At 40.8% G+C, this 19458-nt stretch overlaps 2 protein-coding genes across 7 annotated transcripts in view; both read left to right on the top strand.

Moving 5' to 3' along the window:
* The window catches only part of ATOSA (atos homolog A), a 202739-nt gene that overhangs the window by 41868 nt on the left and 141413 nt on the right, over positions 1-19458 (top strand). For 2 of the 6 annotated variants that reach the window (XR_007519586.1, XR_007519585.1), the window contains exons 1-2: positions 5125-6013; positions 6346-6464. Coding sequence is in view for 4 of the 6 variants with exons in the window: in XM_049903410.1 (XP_049759367.1) it covers positions 6449-6464 (16 nt within the window). In the remaining 2 variants the exon portion in view is untranslated. Of the gene's footprint in view, positions 1-4941; positions 5072-5124; positions 6014-6345; positions 6465-19458 lie in introns of those variants that run through there. The other 4 variants (XM_049903411.1, XM_049903407.1, XM_049903409.1 and 1 more) reach the window with 3 other exon arrangements.
* The window catches only part of LOC126086768 (uncharacterized), a 1076998-nt gene that overhangs the window by 959636 nt on the left and 97904 nt on the right, over positions 1-19458 (top strand). The window lies entirely within an intron of this gene.

Here is a 19458-nt window from a genome sequence, read left to right as displayed (position 1 = left end):
TTGCTGAGCATAAGTAGTTAATTTTTGTTAGTTGTTAAAAAAATCAAGTCCATTCTGACTGATAGCAACCCTATGTACAACAGAAAGAAACACTGTCCAGTCCTGTGCCATCCTCATGGTCATTGTTTGCTTGAGCCAACTGATACAGCCACTGTGTTAATCCATCTCATTGAGGGTCTTCCTCTTTTTCACTGACCCTGTACTCTACAAAGCATGATATCCTTCTCTAGGGACTAGTCCCTCCTATAACATGTCCAAAGTATGTGAGACAAAATTTTGCCATCCTTGCTTCCAAAGGAGCATTCTGGCTGTATTTCTTCCAAAACAGATGTGTTTGTTCCTCTGGCAGTCCATGGTATGTTCAATATTCTTTGCCAACACCATAATTCAAAGGCACCAATTCTTCCATCTCCTTTATTCATCATTTCTCAAGCTGAACTGAAGAAAAAATTCAAACCTCGAGTTGCAATATTGAAGGATCCTATGAGGAAAATACTGGATAATGCAGAAAGCATCAAAAGAAGATGGAAGGAATACACACAGTCACTGTATCAAAAAGAATTAGTCAATATTCAGTCATTCCGGAGGTAACATATGATCAAGAATTGATGGTATTGAAGGAAGAAGTCGAAGTTGCACTGAAGGCATTGGTTAAAAACAAGGCTCCAGGAGTTGACAGAATACCAATTGAGATGTTTCAGCCAGTGGATGCAAGTGCTAGAAATGCTCGCTCATCTATGCCTAGAGATTTGGAAGACAGTTGCCTGACCTACTGACTGAAAAAGATCATATTTGTACTCATTCCAAAGAAAGGTGATCTAACAGAATATGGAAATTATAGAACAATATTATTAATGTCATAAAAAAAATGTCATAGGCAAGTAAAATTTGTTGTAGCAGTACATGTAGCAACAGGGAACTACCAGAAATTCAAGCTGGATTCAGAAGAGGATGTTGAACAAAGGCTATCATTGCAGATGTCAGATGGGTCTTGGCTGAAAGCAGAAAATACCAGAAAGATGCTTACCTGTCTTTTATCAACTATATAAAGGCATTTGACTGTGTGGATCATAACAAATTATGAATAACATTTCAAAGAATGAGAATTCCAGAACACTTAATTGTGCTTATGCAGAACCTGGATATACACCAAGTGGCAGTCATTCAGACAGAACAAGGGAATACCTTGTGGTTTAAGTCAGGAAAGGGGTGGGTCAGGTTGTATCCTTTCACATACTTATTCAGTCTGTATGCTGAGCAAACAACCCGAGAAGCCGGACTATGTGAAGAAGAATGTCAGCAGGTTTGGAGGAAGACTCATTAACAACCTGCATTATACAGATGACACAACCTTGCTTGCTGAAAGTGAAGAGGACTTGAAGCACTTACTTATGAAAAGCAAAGGCTGCATCATTCATTGTGGATTGCACCTCAACATAAAACAAAAATCCTCATAACTGGACTAATAAGCAACATCATAATGAATGGAGAAAAGATTAGAGTTGTCAAGAATTTCTTTGATTTCATTTTACTTGGATCTACAATCAATGCCCATGAAAACATCAGTCAAGAAATCAAACAACATATTGCATTGGGTAAATCTGCTGCAAAAGACCTCTTTAAAGTGTTAAATACCAAGATGTCACTTTGAGGAGTAAAATACACTTGACCCAAGCCATGGTATTTTCAATCACCTCATATGCATGTGAAAGGTGGATAGTGAATAAGGAAGACCAAAGAAGAACTGATGCCTTTGAATTATGGTATTGGCAAAGAATACTGAATATATGCTGGACTGCCAGAAGAATGAACAAATCTGTCTTAGAAGAAATACAGCCAGAATGGTCCTTAGAAGTGAGGATGGCAGACTTTGTCTCAAGTACTTCGAACATATTATCAGGAGGGACCAGCCCCTGGAGAAAGACATCAAGCTTGGTAAAGTAGAAGGTCATCGAAAAAGAGGAAGACCCTTGAGGAAATGGATTGACACAGTGGCTGCAACAATGGGCTCAAGCATAACAACAATTATGAGGATGGCACAGGACCAGGCAGTGTTTCCTTCTGTTGTACATGAGGTTGCTATGAGTCAGAAGCTACCCAACAACACCTACCAATAACACTAATAGCCCATTTCATTAAAACCTGTAAGGTTGAGAAAATTACTCCCTTGCTAAAGATAGTTAAATTTTTTGGAGTTAATTACTCATCTGGCTTTGGAACTCTGGGGGAAAGCAAAATGAAGTGCAAACGGGATGCAAAGGGCTTGAGGTTCCTGTCCGTTAAGTTGATTTCATTGCTTCACCCACCCTCATCCCTCACCCCTCACCAAACAGGAAGTAGAGAGATTTGTTCTGCTTGGGTGCCTTGACATTTGAATCAACATTTAGAGTGAGTTGTCATTTTAGGTCCTTATTTTCAATCATTGTAGCCATGTTTTATACAATTATAGGATCGCTTTAGAACTGGAAGGGAAATTATTTATTGTCAGAATCCATTTTCACTTTTATAGGTGAAACTCAGGCTGTGGAATGTGACTTCACCAAGGCCCTGCACCTATAGTAGTCAGTACTTCAAGCTCCATGAGAGTAGTATCCCTGTCTCTTTTTGGTGACCTTTGTAACCTCGGAGACTAGCAGGTGCCTAGGAGATATTAAGTGAGCAATAAACGTGTGTTGAGTGGATGAAAGAATGACTTGAATAATGAATGAGTGAGTCAGAATTATACCACTTTCTAAATATTTTTTTTCCAACTGCCATGAGGATCTCAAATTTTCAGACGGATTTTTAAGATTGTTTGAAATTTCCAGATTGGTCTAACAAATGTTCAGACATCATTATTTATCCACCCACTGTTAAAACAGTACATTTTTCTTTTCTTTTTTTAATTTAAGAAAGAATTCTGTAGTTTGTATCCTGTTGCTGTCAGGTGTTGTCGAGTCCATTCCAACTCACAGCAACCCAGTGTATAACAGAATGAAACGCCGCGTGGTACTGCATCATCCTCAAAATCCTTGCTGTTTGAGTCCACTGTTGCAGCCACTGTGTGAACCCATCCTGTTGGGGGGCTTACTCTTTTCCCCAGACCTTCTGCTTTACCAAGCATGATGTCCTTCTCCAGGGATTGGAACTGCCTGATACACATCCAAAGTATGTGAGACAGTCTCACCATCCTCACTTACAAGGAGCACTCTGGCTGTACTTCTTCCAAAACAAACTTGTTCCTTCTTCTGTCAGTCCATGGTTCGTGTCCTAGATTAACTATACTTTTAGTTTCTGCTCTTTATACCTCTTGCAAATTAGGCGGAGGAAGAAGAGCTGAATCACAGATCTTCCTGCCTGTTTACCCAAGTAAGCCTTTTACAATAGCTGTTATCTGGTCCCAGCTGTTGTGTTAAATTTAGGATTTTGTATTATCTGTAACTGTTCTGTCTCGCATTACCAAGGTTAATTGAGAAGTGATTGTAGAACAAGTAAAACTTGAGTTCACAAAAGAAACTACATAATACAGTACTCAAAAATATCAAAATAGAATCCACTGAGAGCGTAAGGGTTCTAGCCATTATAAAGATTAAGGAACTGCTGCCATTAGTGAGAAGTTTCATGATGCCAGAACATTTCAGGAAAAATGAAATGTTACCCTCCTGAAATGTTCTGCCCTTTTCTGATTAGATACAATCTTGGAGTTATGGTTAATAATTATAGCTGTGCATATGATTTTACTGTACAGATGTAAGTATCTAGAAAATATTACTATTTTTATAATAGAAATTTTCTGTATTTGTGATAGATCTGGAGGAGCCCTGGTGGTGCAGTGGTTAAAGCACTTGGCTGCGGACCTTTGGCTGCTAACCAAAAGGTTGGCAGTTAGAACCCTCAAGCCTCCCTGTGAGAGAAAGATGTGGGGGTCTGCTTTGTAAAGATTACAGTCTTGGAAACGCTATGGGGCAGTTATACTGTCTTCTACGGTCACTATGAGTCCGCATAGACTTGACAGGAAGAGTTTTGGTTTTAGTGATAGATCCGAAGCCAAAAAAATGCTTTGTCATTCTTGTACGTTACAAAAACAACTTTTCTGATTTAAAAGTAATACATACTCATTGGAAAATACAGAAAAGTACAGAGTAAAGTAAAATATCCCCTTTCCATCCACCCTAGTACTTTTCTGTTGTGACTCTTGCATGCAAAATTATTTCTACAAAATAGTCTTTTTTAACGAAACCAAAGAGCATTGCAAATTTTACTTCTTGTTTCCTTTTGGGCTCACAGCTCCACATAAATTCGTCTGTAAACTGAGTAGGTAATAGCTTCAGTCCTTTTTATGATTGCTTTTTTAAACTACAGCAGATCCTTGTCATCTGTTTGTGTTTAAGGGATGGCACAGCATCACAATATGAAATGTCATCATGTCACACATTGTTATAGCACAACAAAATTACAGTTCTCCAACAATAACACGGTGTGTCGCAAGTGTCTTCCTGCCATGAGTCAGTGTTTTAGAAGTTATAAAAATTATTTTTAAGCACAGCTAGTGCCTCAGAAGCTTGGGTTCCGAATCCTGACAAAATTACTAGTTTGGGTAAATCTAGGGTGAGGGTTTTTTAAACTCCCCACTCCCTGACCTGCATGACTACCCTCAGTCCTGTCCTGGCCACGTTAAACGCAGATTCCAATGTGTGCCGCAATCCACACAGGGCTGGTTCACAACTCTGCGCCAGCATCTCGCGTGGAGGAGAAAACTATAATTATCCGCCTAGTCTGGGGCAGGCCCTTCAATGACATCTCTCCAGTTACCCTGTGCTCTAACAGCACGGTTCAGATTCCTGGTCCCAGACGTTTGCTGCAGCTGGCTCCCAGCACCTGCAGGAGGTGAGCAAGGAGGAAGCGCTTCCGGCCCCCCCTCCCCCCGCTGCCACACGCTGGCCCCTCCCAGCCACCATCCTTAGCGCCCTCACGCTAGCCAGGCACCTGCACCGAACCCGGGCCAGAGCTAGAGCCCTGGGCACGCGCGGAGGCGTTGCCATAACAACCAGGCCTCGGACCTCAGCGGCTGCCTGGGAGGAAGTGACGAGCAGTGGGTTGGCTGCTGTTGGGACACGTGACCTGGGCAGTGTTTTGACAGGGCAAACAGCAGAGAAAGAACTGGGCGAGCGAGGGGGAACGGGAGCTGGGGCGCCCGAGCTAGAGACAGCGGGCGGGCAAGCAGCCGGCAGAGGCGTGGGGCAGGCGGGTTGGCCGGGGTGACGGGCGGGCGAAGCCCGGGCTCGGGTGGGAGCCAGGCAGGGAGAGGGTCTGAGCGCAGGGAGTGGAGCCAGGCGGCGGCTGAGGTGGGGGTGGATGGCCACAGTGGCACCGGGGAGCCGTGTCTGGCTTGCCATCTCGGACTCCCATGGTTTTTTAACGCAGCCCCGGGGGCCGCTGCGTGCAGCACTCCACTCTCGCCGGCCTTGCGCTTCCAGGAGCCTAGGGTCTGAGGTGGGAGTGTGATGTGAGCCGCTGGGCGAGCGGCCCAGAGAAGTGCCTAGAGAAGGCGTCCGGAGCTTGAGAGAAGAGCGATTTAGTCAGCAGTTGGCCGAGGAGCCAGGCATCCCAAGAGCTCCGTGAAGACAACTCTCCCGAGGAGAGAAGAGCGGGCGTGGCGCTTGGTGCTTCGGGCTGAAAGAAATCCCGGGGGCGCTGCGGGGACGGAAGGAGCCCGCACCCGGCAGGCGGGAGCGGAGCGGGGGCAGACACCTTCTTCGCCTGGCCCTCAGGCCCGGCGACGTAGGGCGAGGGTTGGGAGGGGGCGACCCGGGACAGCCAGGGAGAGTTCGTTTGGAGCTGGGGGTTGGGCATGAGGAGATGACTCTGATTGTGTAAACTTGGCTGCGGTTGCCAGCAGGAAGGCTAGCCAGAGGGGTTATTACACAGGTGAGGCCTGGGCGGGCAGGAGGAGCTCTAGGCTAGGCGCTGGGGGTCTTGAGTCTCCTGTGTCCAGCCACGAAGTCGAAGAGTTTCTGTAACAGACATTGTGGAGGTACCACTGTTCCCAGGGGTGCTTTTTACGAAGGGGTTAGTTAGCTTGTGTTGCTTTTTTCCCTCCTTGCCCGTACCTCCAGGTTATAAATAGATCTTGCTTTTGTTTCAGAGACTCTGTGTCAAAGAAGGACACACTGGCCTGGAGAGGGCAGGGAGAGGGGTGCTCGGTCGGAGGAGGTGGGGGGGGAGCAGTTTTGCTTTTTCAGTCGTGACCTGCTGATAGTGCTGTCACCACAGTTCCTGCCAGGAAGAGGCCTAGCTGTTAGTAGTTTTCTTGCAAGGTTCAGGTGTTTGCACAGGACCAAACTAATTTGTTTTGATCTCTTTTAGCATTTTGAAAACAAAGCAGAAGCCACAGAATCAGCGGTGAGCCTGTTGAAACAACCCACACGTGTATTTTTCAAAGCACTCTGGGTGGAAATTGGATGTGAAAATGAAGCCAGACCGAGGTAAATGATTTATTTAAGTAGGGTTTGGCTTTTTTTCTGTGCCTGATTTTAGAAGCGTTAACCTAATTCTGAGGCAGGATCAACTATTTCTGTATTATGTGTGATTATCTGTTTGTTACAGATTCCAGCTGGTGAGGTAGAGAAGGGCATTTGTAAGAGAGAGTTAGGGTCTGGATGGAAGGATGGGTTCTTCAAAAGTGCTTGTAAAGTAGTAGTTTCAAGAGAGGCTCTGGGTGGAACTCAAAATGAACGAAGTTGTTCCAGAACAAAATTTTATCTGTAGCCATGATACTTAATATCGTTTTAGAGCTGCGTTTACTCATTTTTAGGTAAAGTAAATCTAACTTTAACTTTAAAGAAGTTGATAAGCTTTTTAAACTTGATAATTAAAATTTGATAATTGAAGAAAAACTTGACTTTATTTTTATTGCTTTCTTTAGCTGATTTTTGTACTTTAAGCAAACTCCAAAAGTTGTAACATGTACTCCACTGTCTTATTCAATATATCAATATATGGACAGTTGCGGTTATGAAATTCCTGGTTCAGTAATAGGTAAATATGTCACTTCTTTCCTAAACCTGTATATATTTTCAGGACTTCAGAGAATAATATATACACCATGCTTTTCAAGGACTTTAAAGGAATTAAAAACTCATTTGTCAATCTTTTGACTAATGGCAAGGGCCAGTGTTAGAAAATTTTTATGTAACAGTGGTTAGGAATGGAGGCTTTGCAGGCAGACAGACATGGGATTTCAAGGGCCATAGTAAGGAGGGGATTTTTGTCTTGGATAGGTGGTTGGACTAGATTAGATTACATGGAGTTCCTTCCAAATTTGAGATTTTGATTGGAAATGTTAACTTATCCTGATATGAATTAAATGCTCATTTTTAAAAAGGTATGTGTTAAACTGGATATCTTTTCCATATGTATTTTTTCCTTTCTCTTTTTCATTGTACTTTAGATGAAGGTTTACAGAACAAACCAGTTTCTCATCGTTCCATGACATTGGCTAACGACCCCAAGAGATGTCAGCACTCTCCCTTCTCAACCCTGGATTCCCTATTACCAGCTTTCCTGTTCCCTCCTGCCTTCCAGTCCCTGGCCCAAGGCTGGTGTGCCCCTTTAGCCTTGTTTTGTTCCATGGGCCTGTTCAGTCTTTGGCTGAAGGGTAAACCTCAGGAGTGGCCTCATTACTGAGCTGAAAGAGTGTTCAGAGGCTATACTCTCAGGGTTTCTCCAGTCTCTGTCAGGCCAGCAAGTCTGTTCTTTTTGAGTTAGAATTTTGTTATACATTATTCTCCAGCTCTGTCCAGGACCCTCTGTTGTGATCCCTGTCAAAGTAGTCAGTGGTGATAGCCAGGCACCATCTTGTTGCTCTGGACTCAGTCTGATGGAGACTGAGGTAGATGTGGTCCATTAGTCCTTATGACTAATCTTTCCCTTGTATCTTTAGTTTTCTTCATTCTTCCTTGCTCCCAAAGGGGTGAGACTAGTGGAGTATCCTAGATGGCCGCTCACAGGCCTTTAAGACCCCAGACACTACTCAACAAAGTAGAACGTAGAACATATTCTTTATAAACTATGTTATGCCAAATGAGCTAGATATTCCCTGAGATCATGGTCCCCACAGCCCTCAGCCCAGCAATTTGGTCCCTCAGGGAGTTTGGATGTGTCTATGGAGCTACCATGGCCTTGCCTTGTACAAGTTGTGCTGGCTTCCCCTGTATTGTGTACTCTTACCCTTCACCAGAGTTTCCTCTTATCTATTGTCTATTAAGTATTTTTCCATTTCCACTCCTCCTTACCCTTATAACCATCAAAGATTATTTCTTTTTGTATGTAAACCTTTTCATGAGTTTTTATACTAGCGGTCTCATACAATATTTGCCCTTTTGCAATTGACTTATTTCACTCAGCATAATGCCCTCCAGATTCATCCATCCTATGAGATGCTTCACAGATTCATTGTTATTCTTTATCATTGCATAATACTCCATTGTGCGTATGTAGCAGTTTGTTTATCCGTTCCTCAGTTGATGGGCATCTAGGTTGTTTCCATCTTTTTGCTGTTATGAACAGTGCTGCAGTGAACATGGGTGTGGATGTGTCTGTCCGTGTGATGACTCTTATTTCTCTAGGATATATTCCTAGGAGTGGGATTGCTGGATCATATGGTATAGGTGTGAGTTTATTGCTGTCATTTTGTTGTGCTTTGTTTTTTTGGTGCTAAAGTTTTCTTTGTTCATCTCACTTTACTGTGCTGAGTTCCTTTTGTTTGTAGATTTCTTCTGTTTTTGTAGATTTTGTTTTCATTGAGCCTTTGTTTTTCTTCTTTATTTTGGTGAGTAGGTTTGTTAACTTTCTTTGTGGTTACCTTGAAATTTACCCTTATCTTCCTAGGTTTGAACCAGTCTATCATTACTTGGTATTGCCTTGCCTTCCTCTCCATTAGAAAGTTCTATACGTACACCATTTATTTCCTCTCTTGTTGTTCTGATGTTGTTGTCATTTACAGATTAATCTCTCTGGTTCTCTGTTGCAGTTCTTTTGGTTTTGGATAGTCCTTGAGAGTTCATTTCCTATACTGGTATCTGGCTAGTAGTCTTGCGTCTTAGATTCAGGCTGTGGTCTGATGTTCTTTGTTCTTAGACCAAAGGACTCCCTTTAATAATTCTTGATGTTTGGTTTGGTTTTTACATATTCCCTTAATTTCTGTTTGTCTGGAAATGTCCTAATTTCACCATCATATTTGAACGAGGGTTTTGCAGGATATATTATTCTTGGTTGGCAGTGTTTTTCTTCAAGGTTTTATATATATCATCCCATTGCCTTCTTGCCTGCGTGGTTTCTGCCGAATAATCAGAGCCTAGTCTTACCATTTCTCCTCTGTATGTGACTTTTTGTTTTTCTTGAGCTCCTCACAGGATTTTTTCTTTAGCTTTGGTTTTAGGGAGTGTGATTATGATATGCCTTGGTGTTTTTCTTTTGGGGTCTGTACTGTATGGGGTTTGTTGAGCTTCTTGGATGGTCCGCTTTTCATCATTCATGCTATTAGGGAAGTTTTCTGTTAGCAACTGCTCAATGATCTTGTCTGTGTTTTCCGTTTTCTCTCCCTGTTCTGGAACTCCAGTCACTCGAGAATTTTTGCTTTTGATTGTATCCCACGTAATTCTCAGAGTTTCCTCACTCTTTTTCTGATTTTTCCTCAAACAGTTGTATCCAAGTGTTTGTTTTCAATTTCACTGATCCTGTTTTCCATCATTTCAAACCTACTCCTCGGTCCTTCTATGATAGTGTCCATTTCTGAAATCTTGTTGTTTATCTTTTGGATTTCTAATTGTTTTTGTATGATTTCTAGTTGTGAATTTATTTTGACCTTTTGTTCCTGCAGTATTTTCCTGAATTATTCCATTTCGTGGTCTGTATTTTCCATGAATTTATCTGCTTTTTCCATAAATTTGTCTGTTTTTTCCCATTTTTGTCTGCTTTTTGCTTCAACTCTTGGATAGCACTGAACAGCAGAGATTTGAATTTCCTTTTCTCCTACTGGAAAGTCATCTGTTTTACTTTGAACACCTACTAGAACCATCCTGTCGTGTTTTTTTTTAAAATATGGTTTGACATTGTCTGCTGTCTTGGGGACATTCAGTAGTTTTTTTCTTCATTTCTTGTTTGTGGATTTGTTTCATCCTTCTTTTTTGTTTTATTTGGTTATGTTGAGCATGCGGGCTGTGCATTCTTTGTTGTTTGTTTATCTGTAGTCATGACGCTCTTCACCTCCTTGTTCAATGTGGGGGTTGGGGGCAGTCACTCAGCTATGGTGTAGCAGGGCAGGTCCTACTGAAAGGGAGGGGCTGTACTAGGTTGTTTGTGGCATGTACTAGGGCCGACAGGGTGGACCAGGAGTCAGTGCCGGGCAGGTTCTGGTAGGCCGTGCCTGTGCTGCTCAGAGGGGTGGTGTTCAGTGTACAATGCAGGTTGGCAGGAAAGAAGGGGGGAGGTTGCGATGTATGGAGCTAGTATGGGTATTGGAAAGAAGAGAGAGAAACAGGAGCCAAAAACAAAGGAAAACACACATACACGCCCCCCCCCCAAAAAAAAAGAGTGCAAAGGGAGCTTGCTGTTGGAGTGGAGAGATGAGAACCTGAGGAATGGAGAGAAGCAAAAAGGAAAAAAGAAAGAAAAAGGGAAATAAAAGATGAAAAAAATAACTAGATAAAAATTTGGAAAAGAAAAAAAAAAAGTAGAAAAGAAAAGCCCCCAGGGGTTCCACCAGTGTGGCCGTGAAGACCGGGGAAGTCTCCCAGGTTGCGCAGTATAACCTGGCTAGAGGGGGTATAGATGTCACACAACACCAGGTATTCAGGAGACTGGAAAAGAAGGTAAATATAGATAGACGAGAACTGAGAAATTAAGAGAGACAAAAAGGGAAAAAGAGAGAAGGAAAAAACAGAAATGCCCCAGGAGTCCTGCCTATAGGGGTGTACAGATTAGGGGAGTGGCTCCTAGGCCATACAGTGCAGCCCAGTTAGAAGGGGATCCCAAGTGCAAAAAGAGAAAGAAAACCAACAGAACAAAGCAGCAAAACAAAACAAGCAAAAAAAAAAAAAAAAAGTCCCAGGGATCCCACCAGCATGACATCACAGGCTAGGGGAGTGGATCCCCAAGTTGAGCGGGGCTTCACAGCCTTTCGAGAAGAAGCAAAGATGGCACGCAGAGCCAGATGTTCAAGAGAAAGGAGGGGAAGGTGGTAGGAGGCACAGAAGAAACCAAAAGAGATGGAAAGAAGCCACACCAGCTCAGTGACCCAGCCAGTGTGGACAGGGCGAATCCAAGCATCCCAGGGTGGAAGCAGTTGCCTCCTGGCCAAGAGACTGCCGGTGGCGGGAAGCAGAGGAGGCCGAAGGGAGAGGGGAAGAAGGGTGGGAGTTAAGAAGCGTATATAGCTCCTCGCTGGGTGCTCTGTCTCCTGCTGGGAACTTCATGAAGCTGCTTTCCTGTACCCCCTGCGATGTGGGTGGGGCAAATCCAAGCTGCATGGACACTGCACTTCCCAGCCGATGGAGCTAGGAATCTCAGAGGTAGAGCAGCAGAAAGAAGATGGGGGGTGGGAAAGTGCATATTGCTGGTTACCTGCTGGGAGCTCCATGAAGCTGCTTTCTCGTGCTCCCTGTTAGCTGATCTCTGACAGGAGTCCACAATGACAAACCTGTGCTGTGTTAGCTGATAAAGTATCTCTCCTCGCTCTCAGTCCTCTGTCAGTTTCTTATTCCATTCAGGGTTTTGGCTGAGTTCTTCATCTCTTTGCTTGGCACTTCAGGTTCTAGGAATGATGCTCATCTCTGTTTTACTGCTCTTTGCTGTGGAGGGATGGCGTACTGCTTCTGTCTATGGTACCAGGTTAGCCAGAACTCCCATATGTATTTTTAAAGGGGGTTAGAAAGACAAATTTTCTAGTTTAAATGCCTTTGGTAATAGTGTCTTAAAATGTACTAGAAGGAAATGGAGAAAGTCATTCTTCATTGTTTTATTTTATTTTTATTGTGATTTAGGTGAAAGTTTACATAGCAAATTAGTTTCTCATTTAACAGTTAACGCACGAATTGTTTTGTGACATTGGTTACCAACCCCACACTGTGTCAACACCCTCCCCTTCTCCACCTGAGGTTCCCTGTTTCCATTTGTACAGTTTTCCTGTCCCTTCCTGTCTTCTTGTCTTTGCTTTTCGGCTGCTTAAATTAGTTTTAAGTGGCTGTTTAAAATCAGGCTACTGCTGTGTAGCTAAAGTATTAGGGAGGTATGTTGCCACTGAGCAGGTTGCTTGTACAGAATGTCAAGTTTTGATTTGGAAAAAATGTCACCAGCATCAATAATTGCTTTTTAGAATAAACAAGCAAATAAAATCACTTTTTTTTTCGTATTGCTATTAAAACTTGCTTTAAGGTTAAGTAGTTTAAAATACAGTATTTGCACACAATCTCTACATTAGTCAAAACTAGTGTTAAACACAATAATATGTTATATTCTAATGTAAATTACTAGGGAAAATAAATTTATTCACCAAGATTCCTAAAGAACTGGCTTTCTTTCGCATTTTGAAGTAAAATTATGGGATTGCAGGTTTAGTATTGGGATATTTCATAATGTTATATGTATCTTTAGGCCCATTGCTGTCTTTTGACTGGCACCCAGAATGAGAAATACCCTTTATTTTGAAAACTAGTACACAAATACTGAAAGACATTTTTCACAAAACATTATTTACCCTTACTTTGTGCAACGTTGTCCTGTATTTTCTGTTTCTTTTTTTAAAAATTGCTGTTACAACCTGTTGAATTGATTTCTTGATCAATTGTTAGGTCATGAAGACCTGAAGTTTGAAAGGCACTGTAGTTTGGGCAACACCTAACTAGAAGATAGTAATATTTAACTTTTTCTCTTTTGGTGTCCAAGGAACTTTTCTATGTGAATGAATTTTCTGGATAATTAAAACTTCACTCTTTAAGTCCCAAAAATACTGTCTACTGTAATCACGATATATAGAGAGATTCTTAAAGGATTAATACTTCCCTGCCCTTAAAACAAACAAAAGCAGAATATACAGTAAATGTTATGTAACCTTTACTTGATGATAAAAGAGTATTATTGTGAATTTCAATATTGTACTCTGCTATAATTTAGGAATACCCTTAAAAGATATTTAAGTTTGTAAGGTTTTTTGTTTCTACCTTAAATCACTTTCAGCCCATATTTTTTTGAGTACTGATTTTTAAATTCCCTTGCTGTCAGTAGTCTTTGTTGCTCATATGCCTTTTCTTGCCCACTTTAAATTTTACTGCTTTTAAAAAACTAGACAACCATGCTTAACTTGAGTTCTCTATAAAATGAGAGTAAGTAGGATAACCCTTCAGATACTCATTCAGAATGTGAATGAAATGTGAGGATTTTAGTGTGAACATGCTGAGCTATTTGCTTTAGTGGGATAGTACAACAGGAGCCTCTTATCCCACATGATTGGGTATAGTAATTGGTTGGCTAATGGAAGAAGTGAGTTAAAGTCAGGAGTAATAAAAAATAGCAGTCTTAATTATTTCACCTATCTTTGATGCAGGACCACGGTCTTATTTGGAGCTGGAGCCTGGGTTCTAATTTTTAAAGTTGCCCATGATCTTTCTTCTATAAAAACAAGACAAAACAGTTGCCACTGAGTCAACTTGAATTCATGGTGTCCATGCATGTATAAACCAACCAATAACATACATTTAAGATTTCTATTTTTGATTTCTTTAAAGTGGAATCTTTTACATTTTAAAATACTTTTTCGCAATCTTTAGTAGATGTGATTTTAGTGTGGACATGCTGAGTCCTTACTCAAAATGATATCACATACAGAACCCTAGTAGTGCAGTGGTTAAAGCGATCAACTGCTAACCTAAAGTCAGCAGTTTGAAACCACCAGCGGCTCCTTGGGAGAAAGGTATGCCAGTATGCTTCTGTAGAGATTTATAGCCTTCGAAACCCTGTGGGATCACTATAGGTCAGAACCTGCTCGATGGCAGTGGGTTTGGGTGAATATGTACACATAATTAAACAGGACTTTTTTGGGGAGAGTGGGGAGATGTATGTTCATCAACTCTTTCTAAAGCAGTCAACTTAGCTTTCATATAAATTACTGCTTATATTTTATTGGTATATATGGTACTTTAAGTACAGTTTGCATAGACTCATATGAAAACAAGCACATTCTTGTTAAGCATATGGCACAATGAGCTGAAGTAGTGTGCAGATGAACGAGATCATAGCCTATTAGCTAATGGTGTTCAGTATCCATGGTGTCTGTCAGTTTCTTCTTATGGAGTATAAGAAGAGCATTGGTTGATCCTGTAGCTGATTAAGTGGAGGTCAGTTAGGAAAGCTTCTCCTGTACTGTCAGATACTCCTTGTCATCAAGTCGATTCCAACTCACAGTGACCATATAGGACAGAGTAGAACTGCCCCAAAAGGCTTCCAAGTTTATGGAAGCCGATTGCCATACCTCGCTTTCTTTTTTTTAAAATTTTCATTGTGCTTTTAGCAAAAGCTAACAAATCAAGTCAGTCTCTCATACAAAAATTTATCTACACCTTGCCCCTAGTTGCTCTCCCACTAATGAGACGGCACACTCCTCTCCACTCTATTTTCGTGTCCATTCAGCCAATTTTTGTCCCCCTCTACCCTCGCCTCTCCCAGACAGGAGCTGCCCACATAGTCTCATGTGTATGCTTGATACAAGAAGCTCACTCTTCACTAGTACCATTTTCTCTCCCATACTCCAGTCCAATTCCTGTCTGAAGAGTTGGCTTTGGGAATGGTTCCTGTCTTGGGCTAACAGAAGGTCTGGGGACCATGACCTCTGGGGTCCTTCTACTCTCAGCCAGATCTCTAAGTCTGATCCTTTTACGAGAATTTGAGATCTGTATCCCACTGCTCTCCTGCTCCCTCAGGGGTTCTCTGTTGTGTTCCCTGTCAGGGAAGTCATCGGTTGTAGCTGGGCACCATCTAGTTGTTCTGGTCTCAAGCTGATGTAGTTTCTGGTTTATCTGGCCCTTTTGGTCTCTTGGGCTCATAATTACCTTGTGTCTTTGGTGTTCTTCATTCTCCTTTGCTTCATTCAGGTGGATTGAGACCCATTGATGCATCTTAGATGGCCGCTTGCTAGCATTTAAGACCCCAGGCACCACTCTCCAAAGTAAGATACAGAATGTTTTCTTAATAGATTTTATTATGCCAGTCGACTTAGATGCCCCTGGAAACCATGGTCCCCAAACCCCCACCCCTGCCACGCTGGCCTTCAAACTGTTCAGTTTATTCAGGAAACTTCTTTGCTTTTGGTTCAGTCCAGTTGTGCTGACCTCTCCTGTATAGTGTGTTGTCTTTCCCTTCAGCTAAAATAGTTCTTATCTACTATCTAATTAGTGAAAATTCCTCTCCTTCCCTCCCTCCCTACTCTCGTAACCACAAAGGAGTATTTTCTTCTCTGTTTAAGCTATTTTTCGAGTTCTTACAACTGACTAATTTCACTCAGTATAAGGCCTTCCAGATTCCTCCATGTTATGAAATGTTTCACAGATTCATCGTTGTTCTTCGATTCGTGGAATTCCATCCTGTGAATATACCATAATTTATTTATCCTTTTATCCGTTGATGGGCGCCTTGGTTGCTTCAATCTTTTTCGCTATTGTGAACAGTGCAGCAGTGAACATGGGTGTGCGTATATCTGTTCATGCAAGGGCTCTTACTTCTCTAGGATATATTCTACGGAATGGGATTGCTGGATCATACGGTAGTTATATTTCTAACTTTTTAGGGAAGCGCCAAATCGATTTACAAAGTGGTTGTACCATTTGACATTCCCACCGGCAGTGTGTAAGCGTTGCAGTCTCTCCAAAACCTCTCCAACATTTATTATTTTGTGTTTTTTGGATTAATGCCAGCCTTGTTGGAGTGAGATGGAATCTCATTGTTTTAGTTTTGATGTGCATTTCTCTGATGGGTAATGATGCTGACCATTTCCTCATGTATCTGTTTGCTACCTGAATGTCTTCTTTGGTGAACTGCCTGTTCTTATCCTTTGCCCATTTTTTAATTGGGTTATTTGCCTATTTGTAGTTGAGTTTTTGCACTATCATGTAGATTTTAGAGATCAGACACTGTTCAGAACTATCATAGCTAAAAACTTTTCCCAGGTCTGTAGGTAATGTTTTTACTCTTTTGGTGAAGTCTTTGGATGAGCATAGGTGTTTGATTTTTAAGAGCTTCCCAGTTATCGAGTTTCTCTTCTGCATTGTTAGTAATGTTTTGTATACTGTTTATGCCATGCTGTCCCTATTTTTTCTTCTATGATCTTTATCGTTTTAGATTTTATATTTAGGTCTTTGATCCATTTTGAGTTTGTTTTTGTACATGGTGTGAGGTATGGGTCTTGTTTCATTTTTTTGCACATGGATATCCAGTTACGCCAGCACCATTTGTTAAACAGACCCACCCCCTCCCCCCCATTTAACTGACTTTGGACCTTTGTCAAATATCAGCTGCTCATATGGGGATGGATTAATGTTTGGATTCTCAGTTCAGTTCCATTGGTCTGTGTATCTGTTGTTGTACCAGTACCAGGCTGTTCTGACTACTATGGTGGTATAATAGGTTCTAAAATCAGGTAGAGTGAGGCCTCTCACTTTTTTCTTCTTTTCCAGCAATGCTTTACTTACCTGAGGCCTCTTTCCCTTCCACATGAAGTTGGTGATTTGTTTCTCCATCTCATTAAAAAATGTCCTTGGAATTTGGATCGGAATTGCATTCTATCTATAAATGGTTTTTGGTAGAATGGGCATTTTTACGATGTTAAGTCTTCCTATCTGTGAGCAAGGTATGTTTTTCCACTTATGTAGGTCTCTTTTGGTTTCTTGCTGTAGTGTCTTGTAGTTTTCTTTGTATAGGTCTTTTACATCTCTGGTAAGATTTATTCCTAAGAATTTTTTTTTTCTTGGGTGCTACTGTAAATGAATGGTATTGATTTGGTATTTCCTCTTCGATGTTCTTATTGTTGGTGTAGAGGAATCCAACTGAGTTTTGTATGTTTATCTTGTATCCTGATACTCTGCTGAAGTCTGTTAGTTTCAGTAGTTTTCTTGAGGATTCCTTAGGGTTTTCCCTGCTTTTTCTGTACAAGATCATTTCATCTGCAGATAGAGATAATTTTACTTCTTCCTTACCAATCTGGATGCCCTTTATTTATGTAGCCTAATTGCTCTGGCTAGGACCTCCAGCACAATGTTGAAAAAGAGTGGTGATAAAGGGCATCCTTGTCTGGTTCCCGTTCTCAAGGGGAATGCTTTCAGACTCTCTCCATTTAGGTGATGTTGGCTGTTGGCTTTGTATAAATACCCTTTATTATGTAGAGGGATTTTTCTTCTCTTCCTGTTTTGCTGGGAGTTTTTAATCACGAATGGGTGTTGAACTTCGTCAAGTACCTTTTCTGCATCAATTGATAAGATCATGTGGTTCTTGTGTTTTGTTTTATTTATATGATGGATTACAGTAATTGTTTTTCTAATCTTGAACCACCCCTGCATGCCTGGTATGAGTCCCACTTGGTCATGGTGAATTATTTTTTTGATATGTTGTTGAATTCTATCGGCTAGAACTTTATGGAGGATTTTTGCATCTAAGTTCATGAGGGGTATAGTTCCGTAATTTTCTTTTTTTATTGTGTCTTTACCTGGTTTTGGTATCAGGGATATGATAGCCTCATAGAATGAGTTTGGGAGTATTCTGTCCTTTTCTATGCTCTGAAATACCGTTAGTAGTAGTGGTGTTACCTCTTCTCTGAAAGTTTGGTAGAAATCTGCAGTGAAGCCCTCCAGGCCAGGGCTTTTTTTTGTTGGGAATTTTTTTTTATTACCTTTTCAATCTCTTCTTTTGTTATGGGTCCATTTAGTTGTTCTACCTCTATTTGTGTTAGTTTAGGTAGGTAGCGTGTTTCTAGGAATTCATCCATTTCTTCTAGGTTTTCAAATTTGTTACAGTATATTTTTTCATAATAATCTGACATGATTCTTTTAATATCAGTTAGGTGTGTTGTAATACCACCCATCTCATTTCTTATTCAGGTTATTTGCTTCCTCTCCTGTTTTTCCTTTGTCAGTTTGGTCAGTGGTTTATCAATTTTGTTAATTTTCTCAAAGAACCAGATTTTGGTCTTATAAACTCTGTTCAATTGTGTTTCTGTTCTCTATTTCTTTTAATTCTGCTCTACTTTTTATTATTTCCTTTCCTCTGGTGCCTGAAAGTTTCTTTTGTTGCTCTCTCTTTTGTTCAAGTTGTAGGGGTAATTCTTTGATTTTCGGCCCTTTGTTCTTTTTCTATGTGTGCATTTATTGATATAAATTGACTTCTGAGTGCTGCTTTCACCATGTCCCAAAGGTTCTGTTAGGAAGTGTTTTCATTCTCATTGGATTGTATGAATTTCTTTATTTCATCCTTCATGTCATCTGTAACCCAGTCGTTTTTGAGTAGGGTATTGTTCAGTTTCCAAGTGTTTGATTTCTTTTCCCTGCTTTTTCTGTTATTGATTTTTACTTTTATGGCCTTATGGTCAGAGAAGATGCTTTGTAATATGTCAATGTTTTAGATTCTGCTAAGGCTTGCTTTATGACCTAATATGTGGTCTATTCTAGAGAATGTTCCATGTGCACTAGAAAAGAAAGTTTACTTGTTTGCTGTTGAGTGGAGTGTTCTGTATATGTCTATGAGGTCAAGTTGGTTGGTTGTGGCATTTAGATCTTCCGTGTCTTTATTGAGCTTCTTTCTGGATGTCCTGTCCTTCACTGAAAGTGGTGTGTTGAAGTCTCCTAGTATAATTGTGGAGCTGTCTATCTCACTTTTCAGTGCTGTTAGAGTTTGTTTTATGTACCTTGCAGCCCTATCATTGGGTGCATGAATATTTAATATGGATATATCCTCCTGGTATATTGTCCCTTTAATCATTATATAGTGTCCTTCCTTATCCTTTGGTGGATTTAACTTTAAAGTCTATTTTTTCAGAAATTAATATTGCCACTCCTGCTCTTTTTTGATTGTTGTTTGCTTGATATATTTTTTCCATCTTTTGAGTTTTAGTTTGTTTGTGTCTCTAAGTCTACAGTGTGTCTCTTGTAGGCAGCATATAAACAGATTGTGTTTTTTAATCCATTCTGTCACTCTCTGTCTCTTTATTTGTGCATTTAGTGCATTTACATTCAGCGTAATTATGGATAGGTGTGAGTGTAGTGCTGTCAATTTGATTTCTTTGTGTGTTGTTAACAGTTTCTTTTTCCCACTTAATTTTTTTGCTGAGTAGTTTGTGTATTGTTTTCCTCTTATTTGTTGTTCTTGATTTTGTTTCTGCTGAGTCTATATTTTTCTTGTATTTTTGTTTTTGATGGGTAGGATTGTTTGTCTCCTTTGTGGTTG

The sequence above is a fragment of the Elephas maximus genome, chromosome 12, assembly GCF_024166365.1.
Source record: "Elephas maximus indicus isolate mEleMax1 chromosome 12, mEleMax1 primary haplotype, whole genome shotgun sequence".
NCBI classification, from domain to species: domain Eukaryota; kingdom Metazoa; phylum Chordata; class Mammalia; order Proboscidea; family Elephantidae; genus Elephas; species Elephas maximus.
This window is presented reverse-complemented; position numbering and strand designations above follow the sequence as displayed.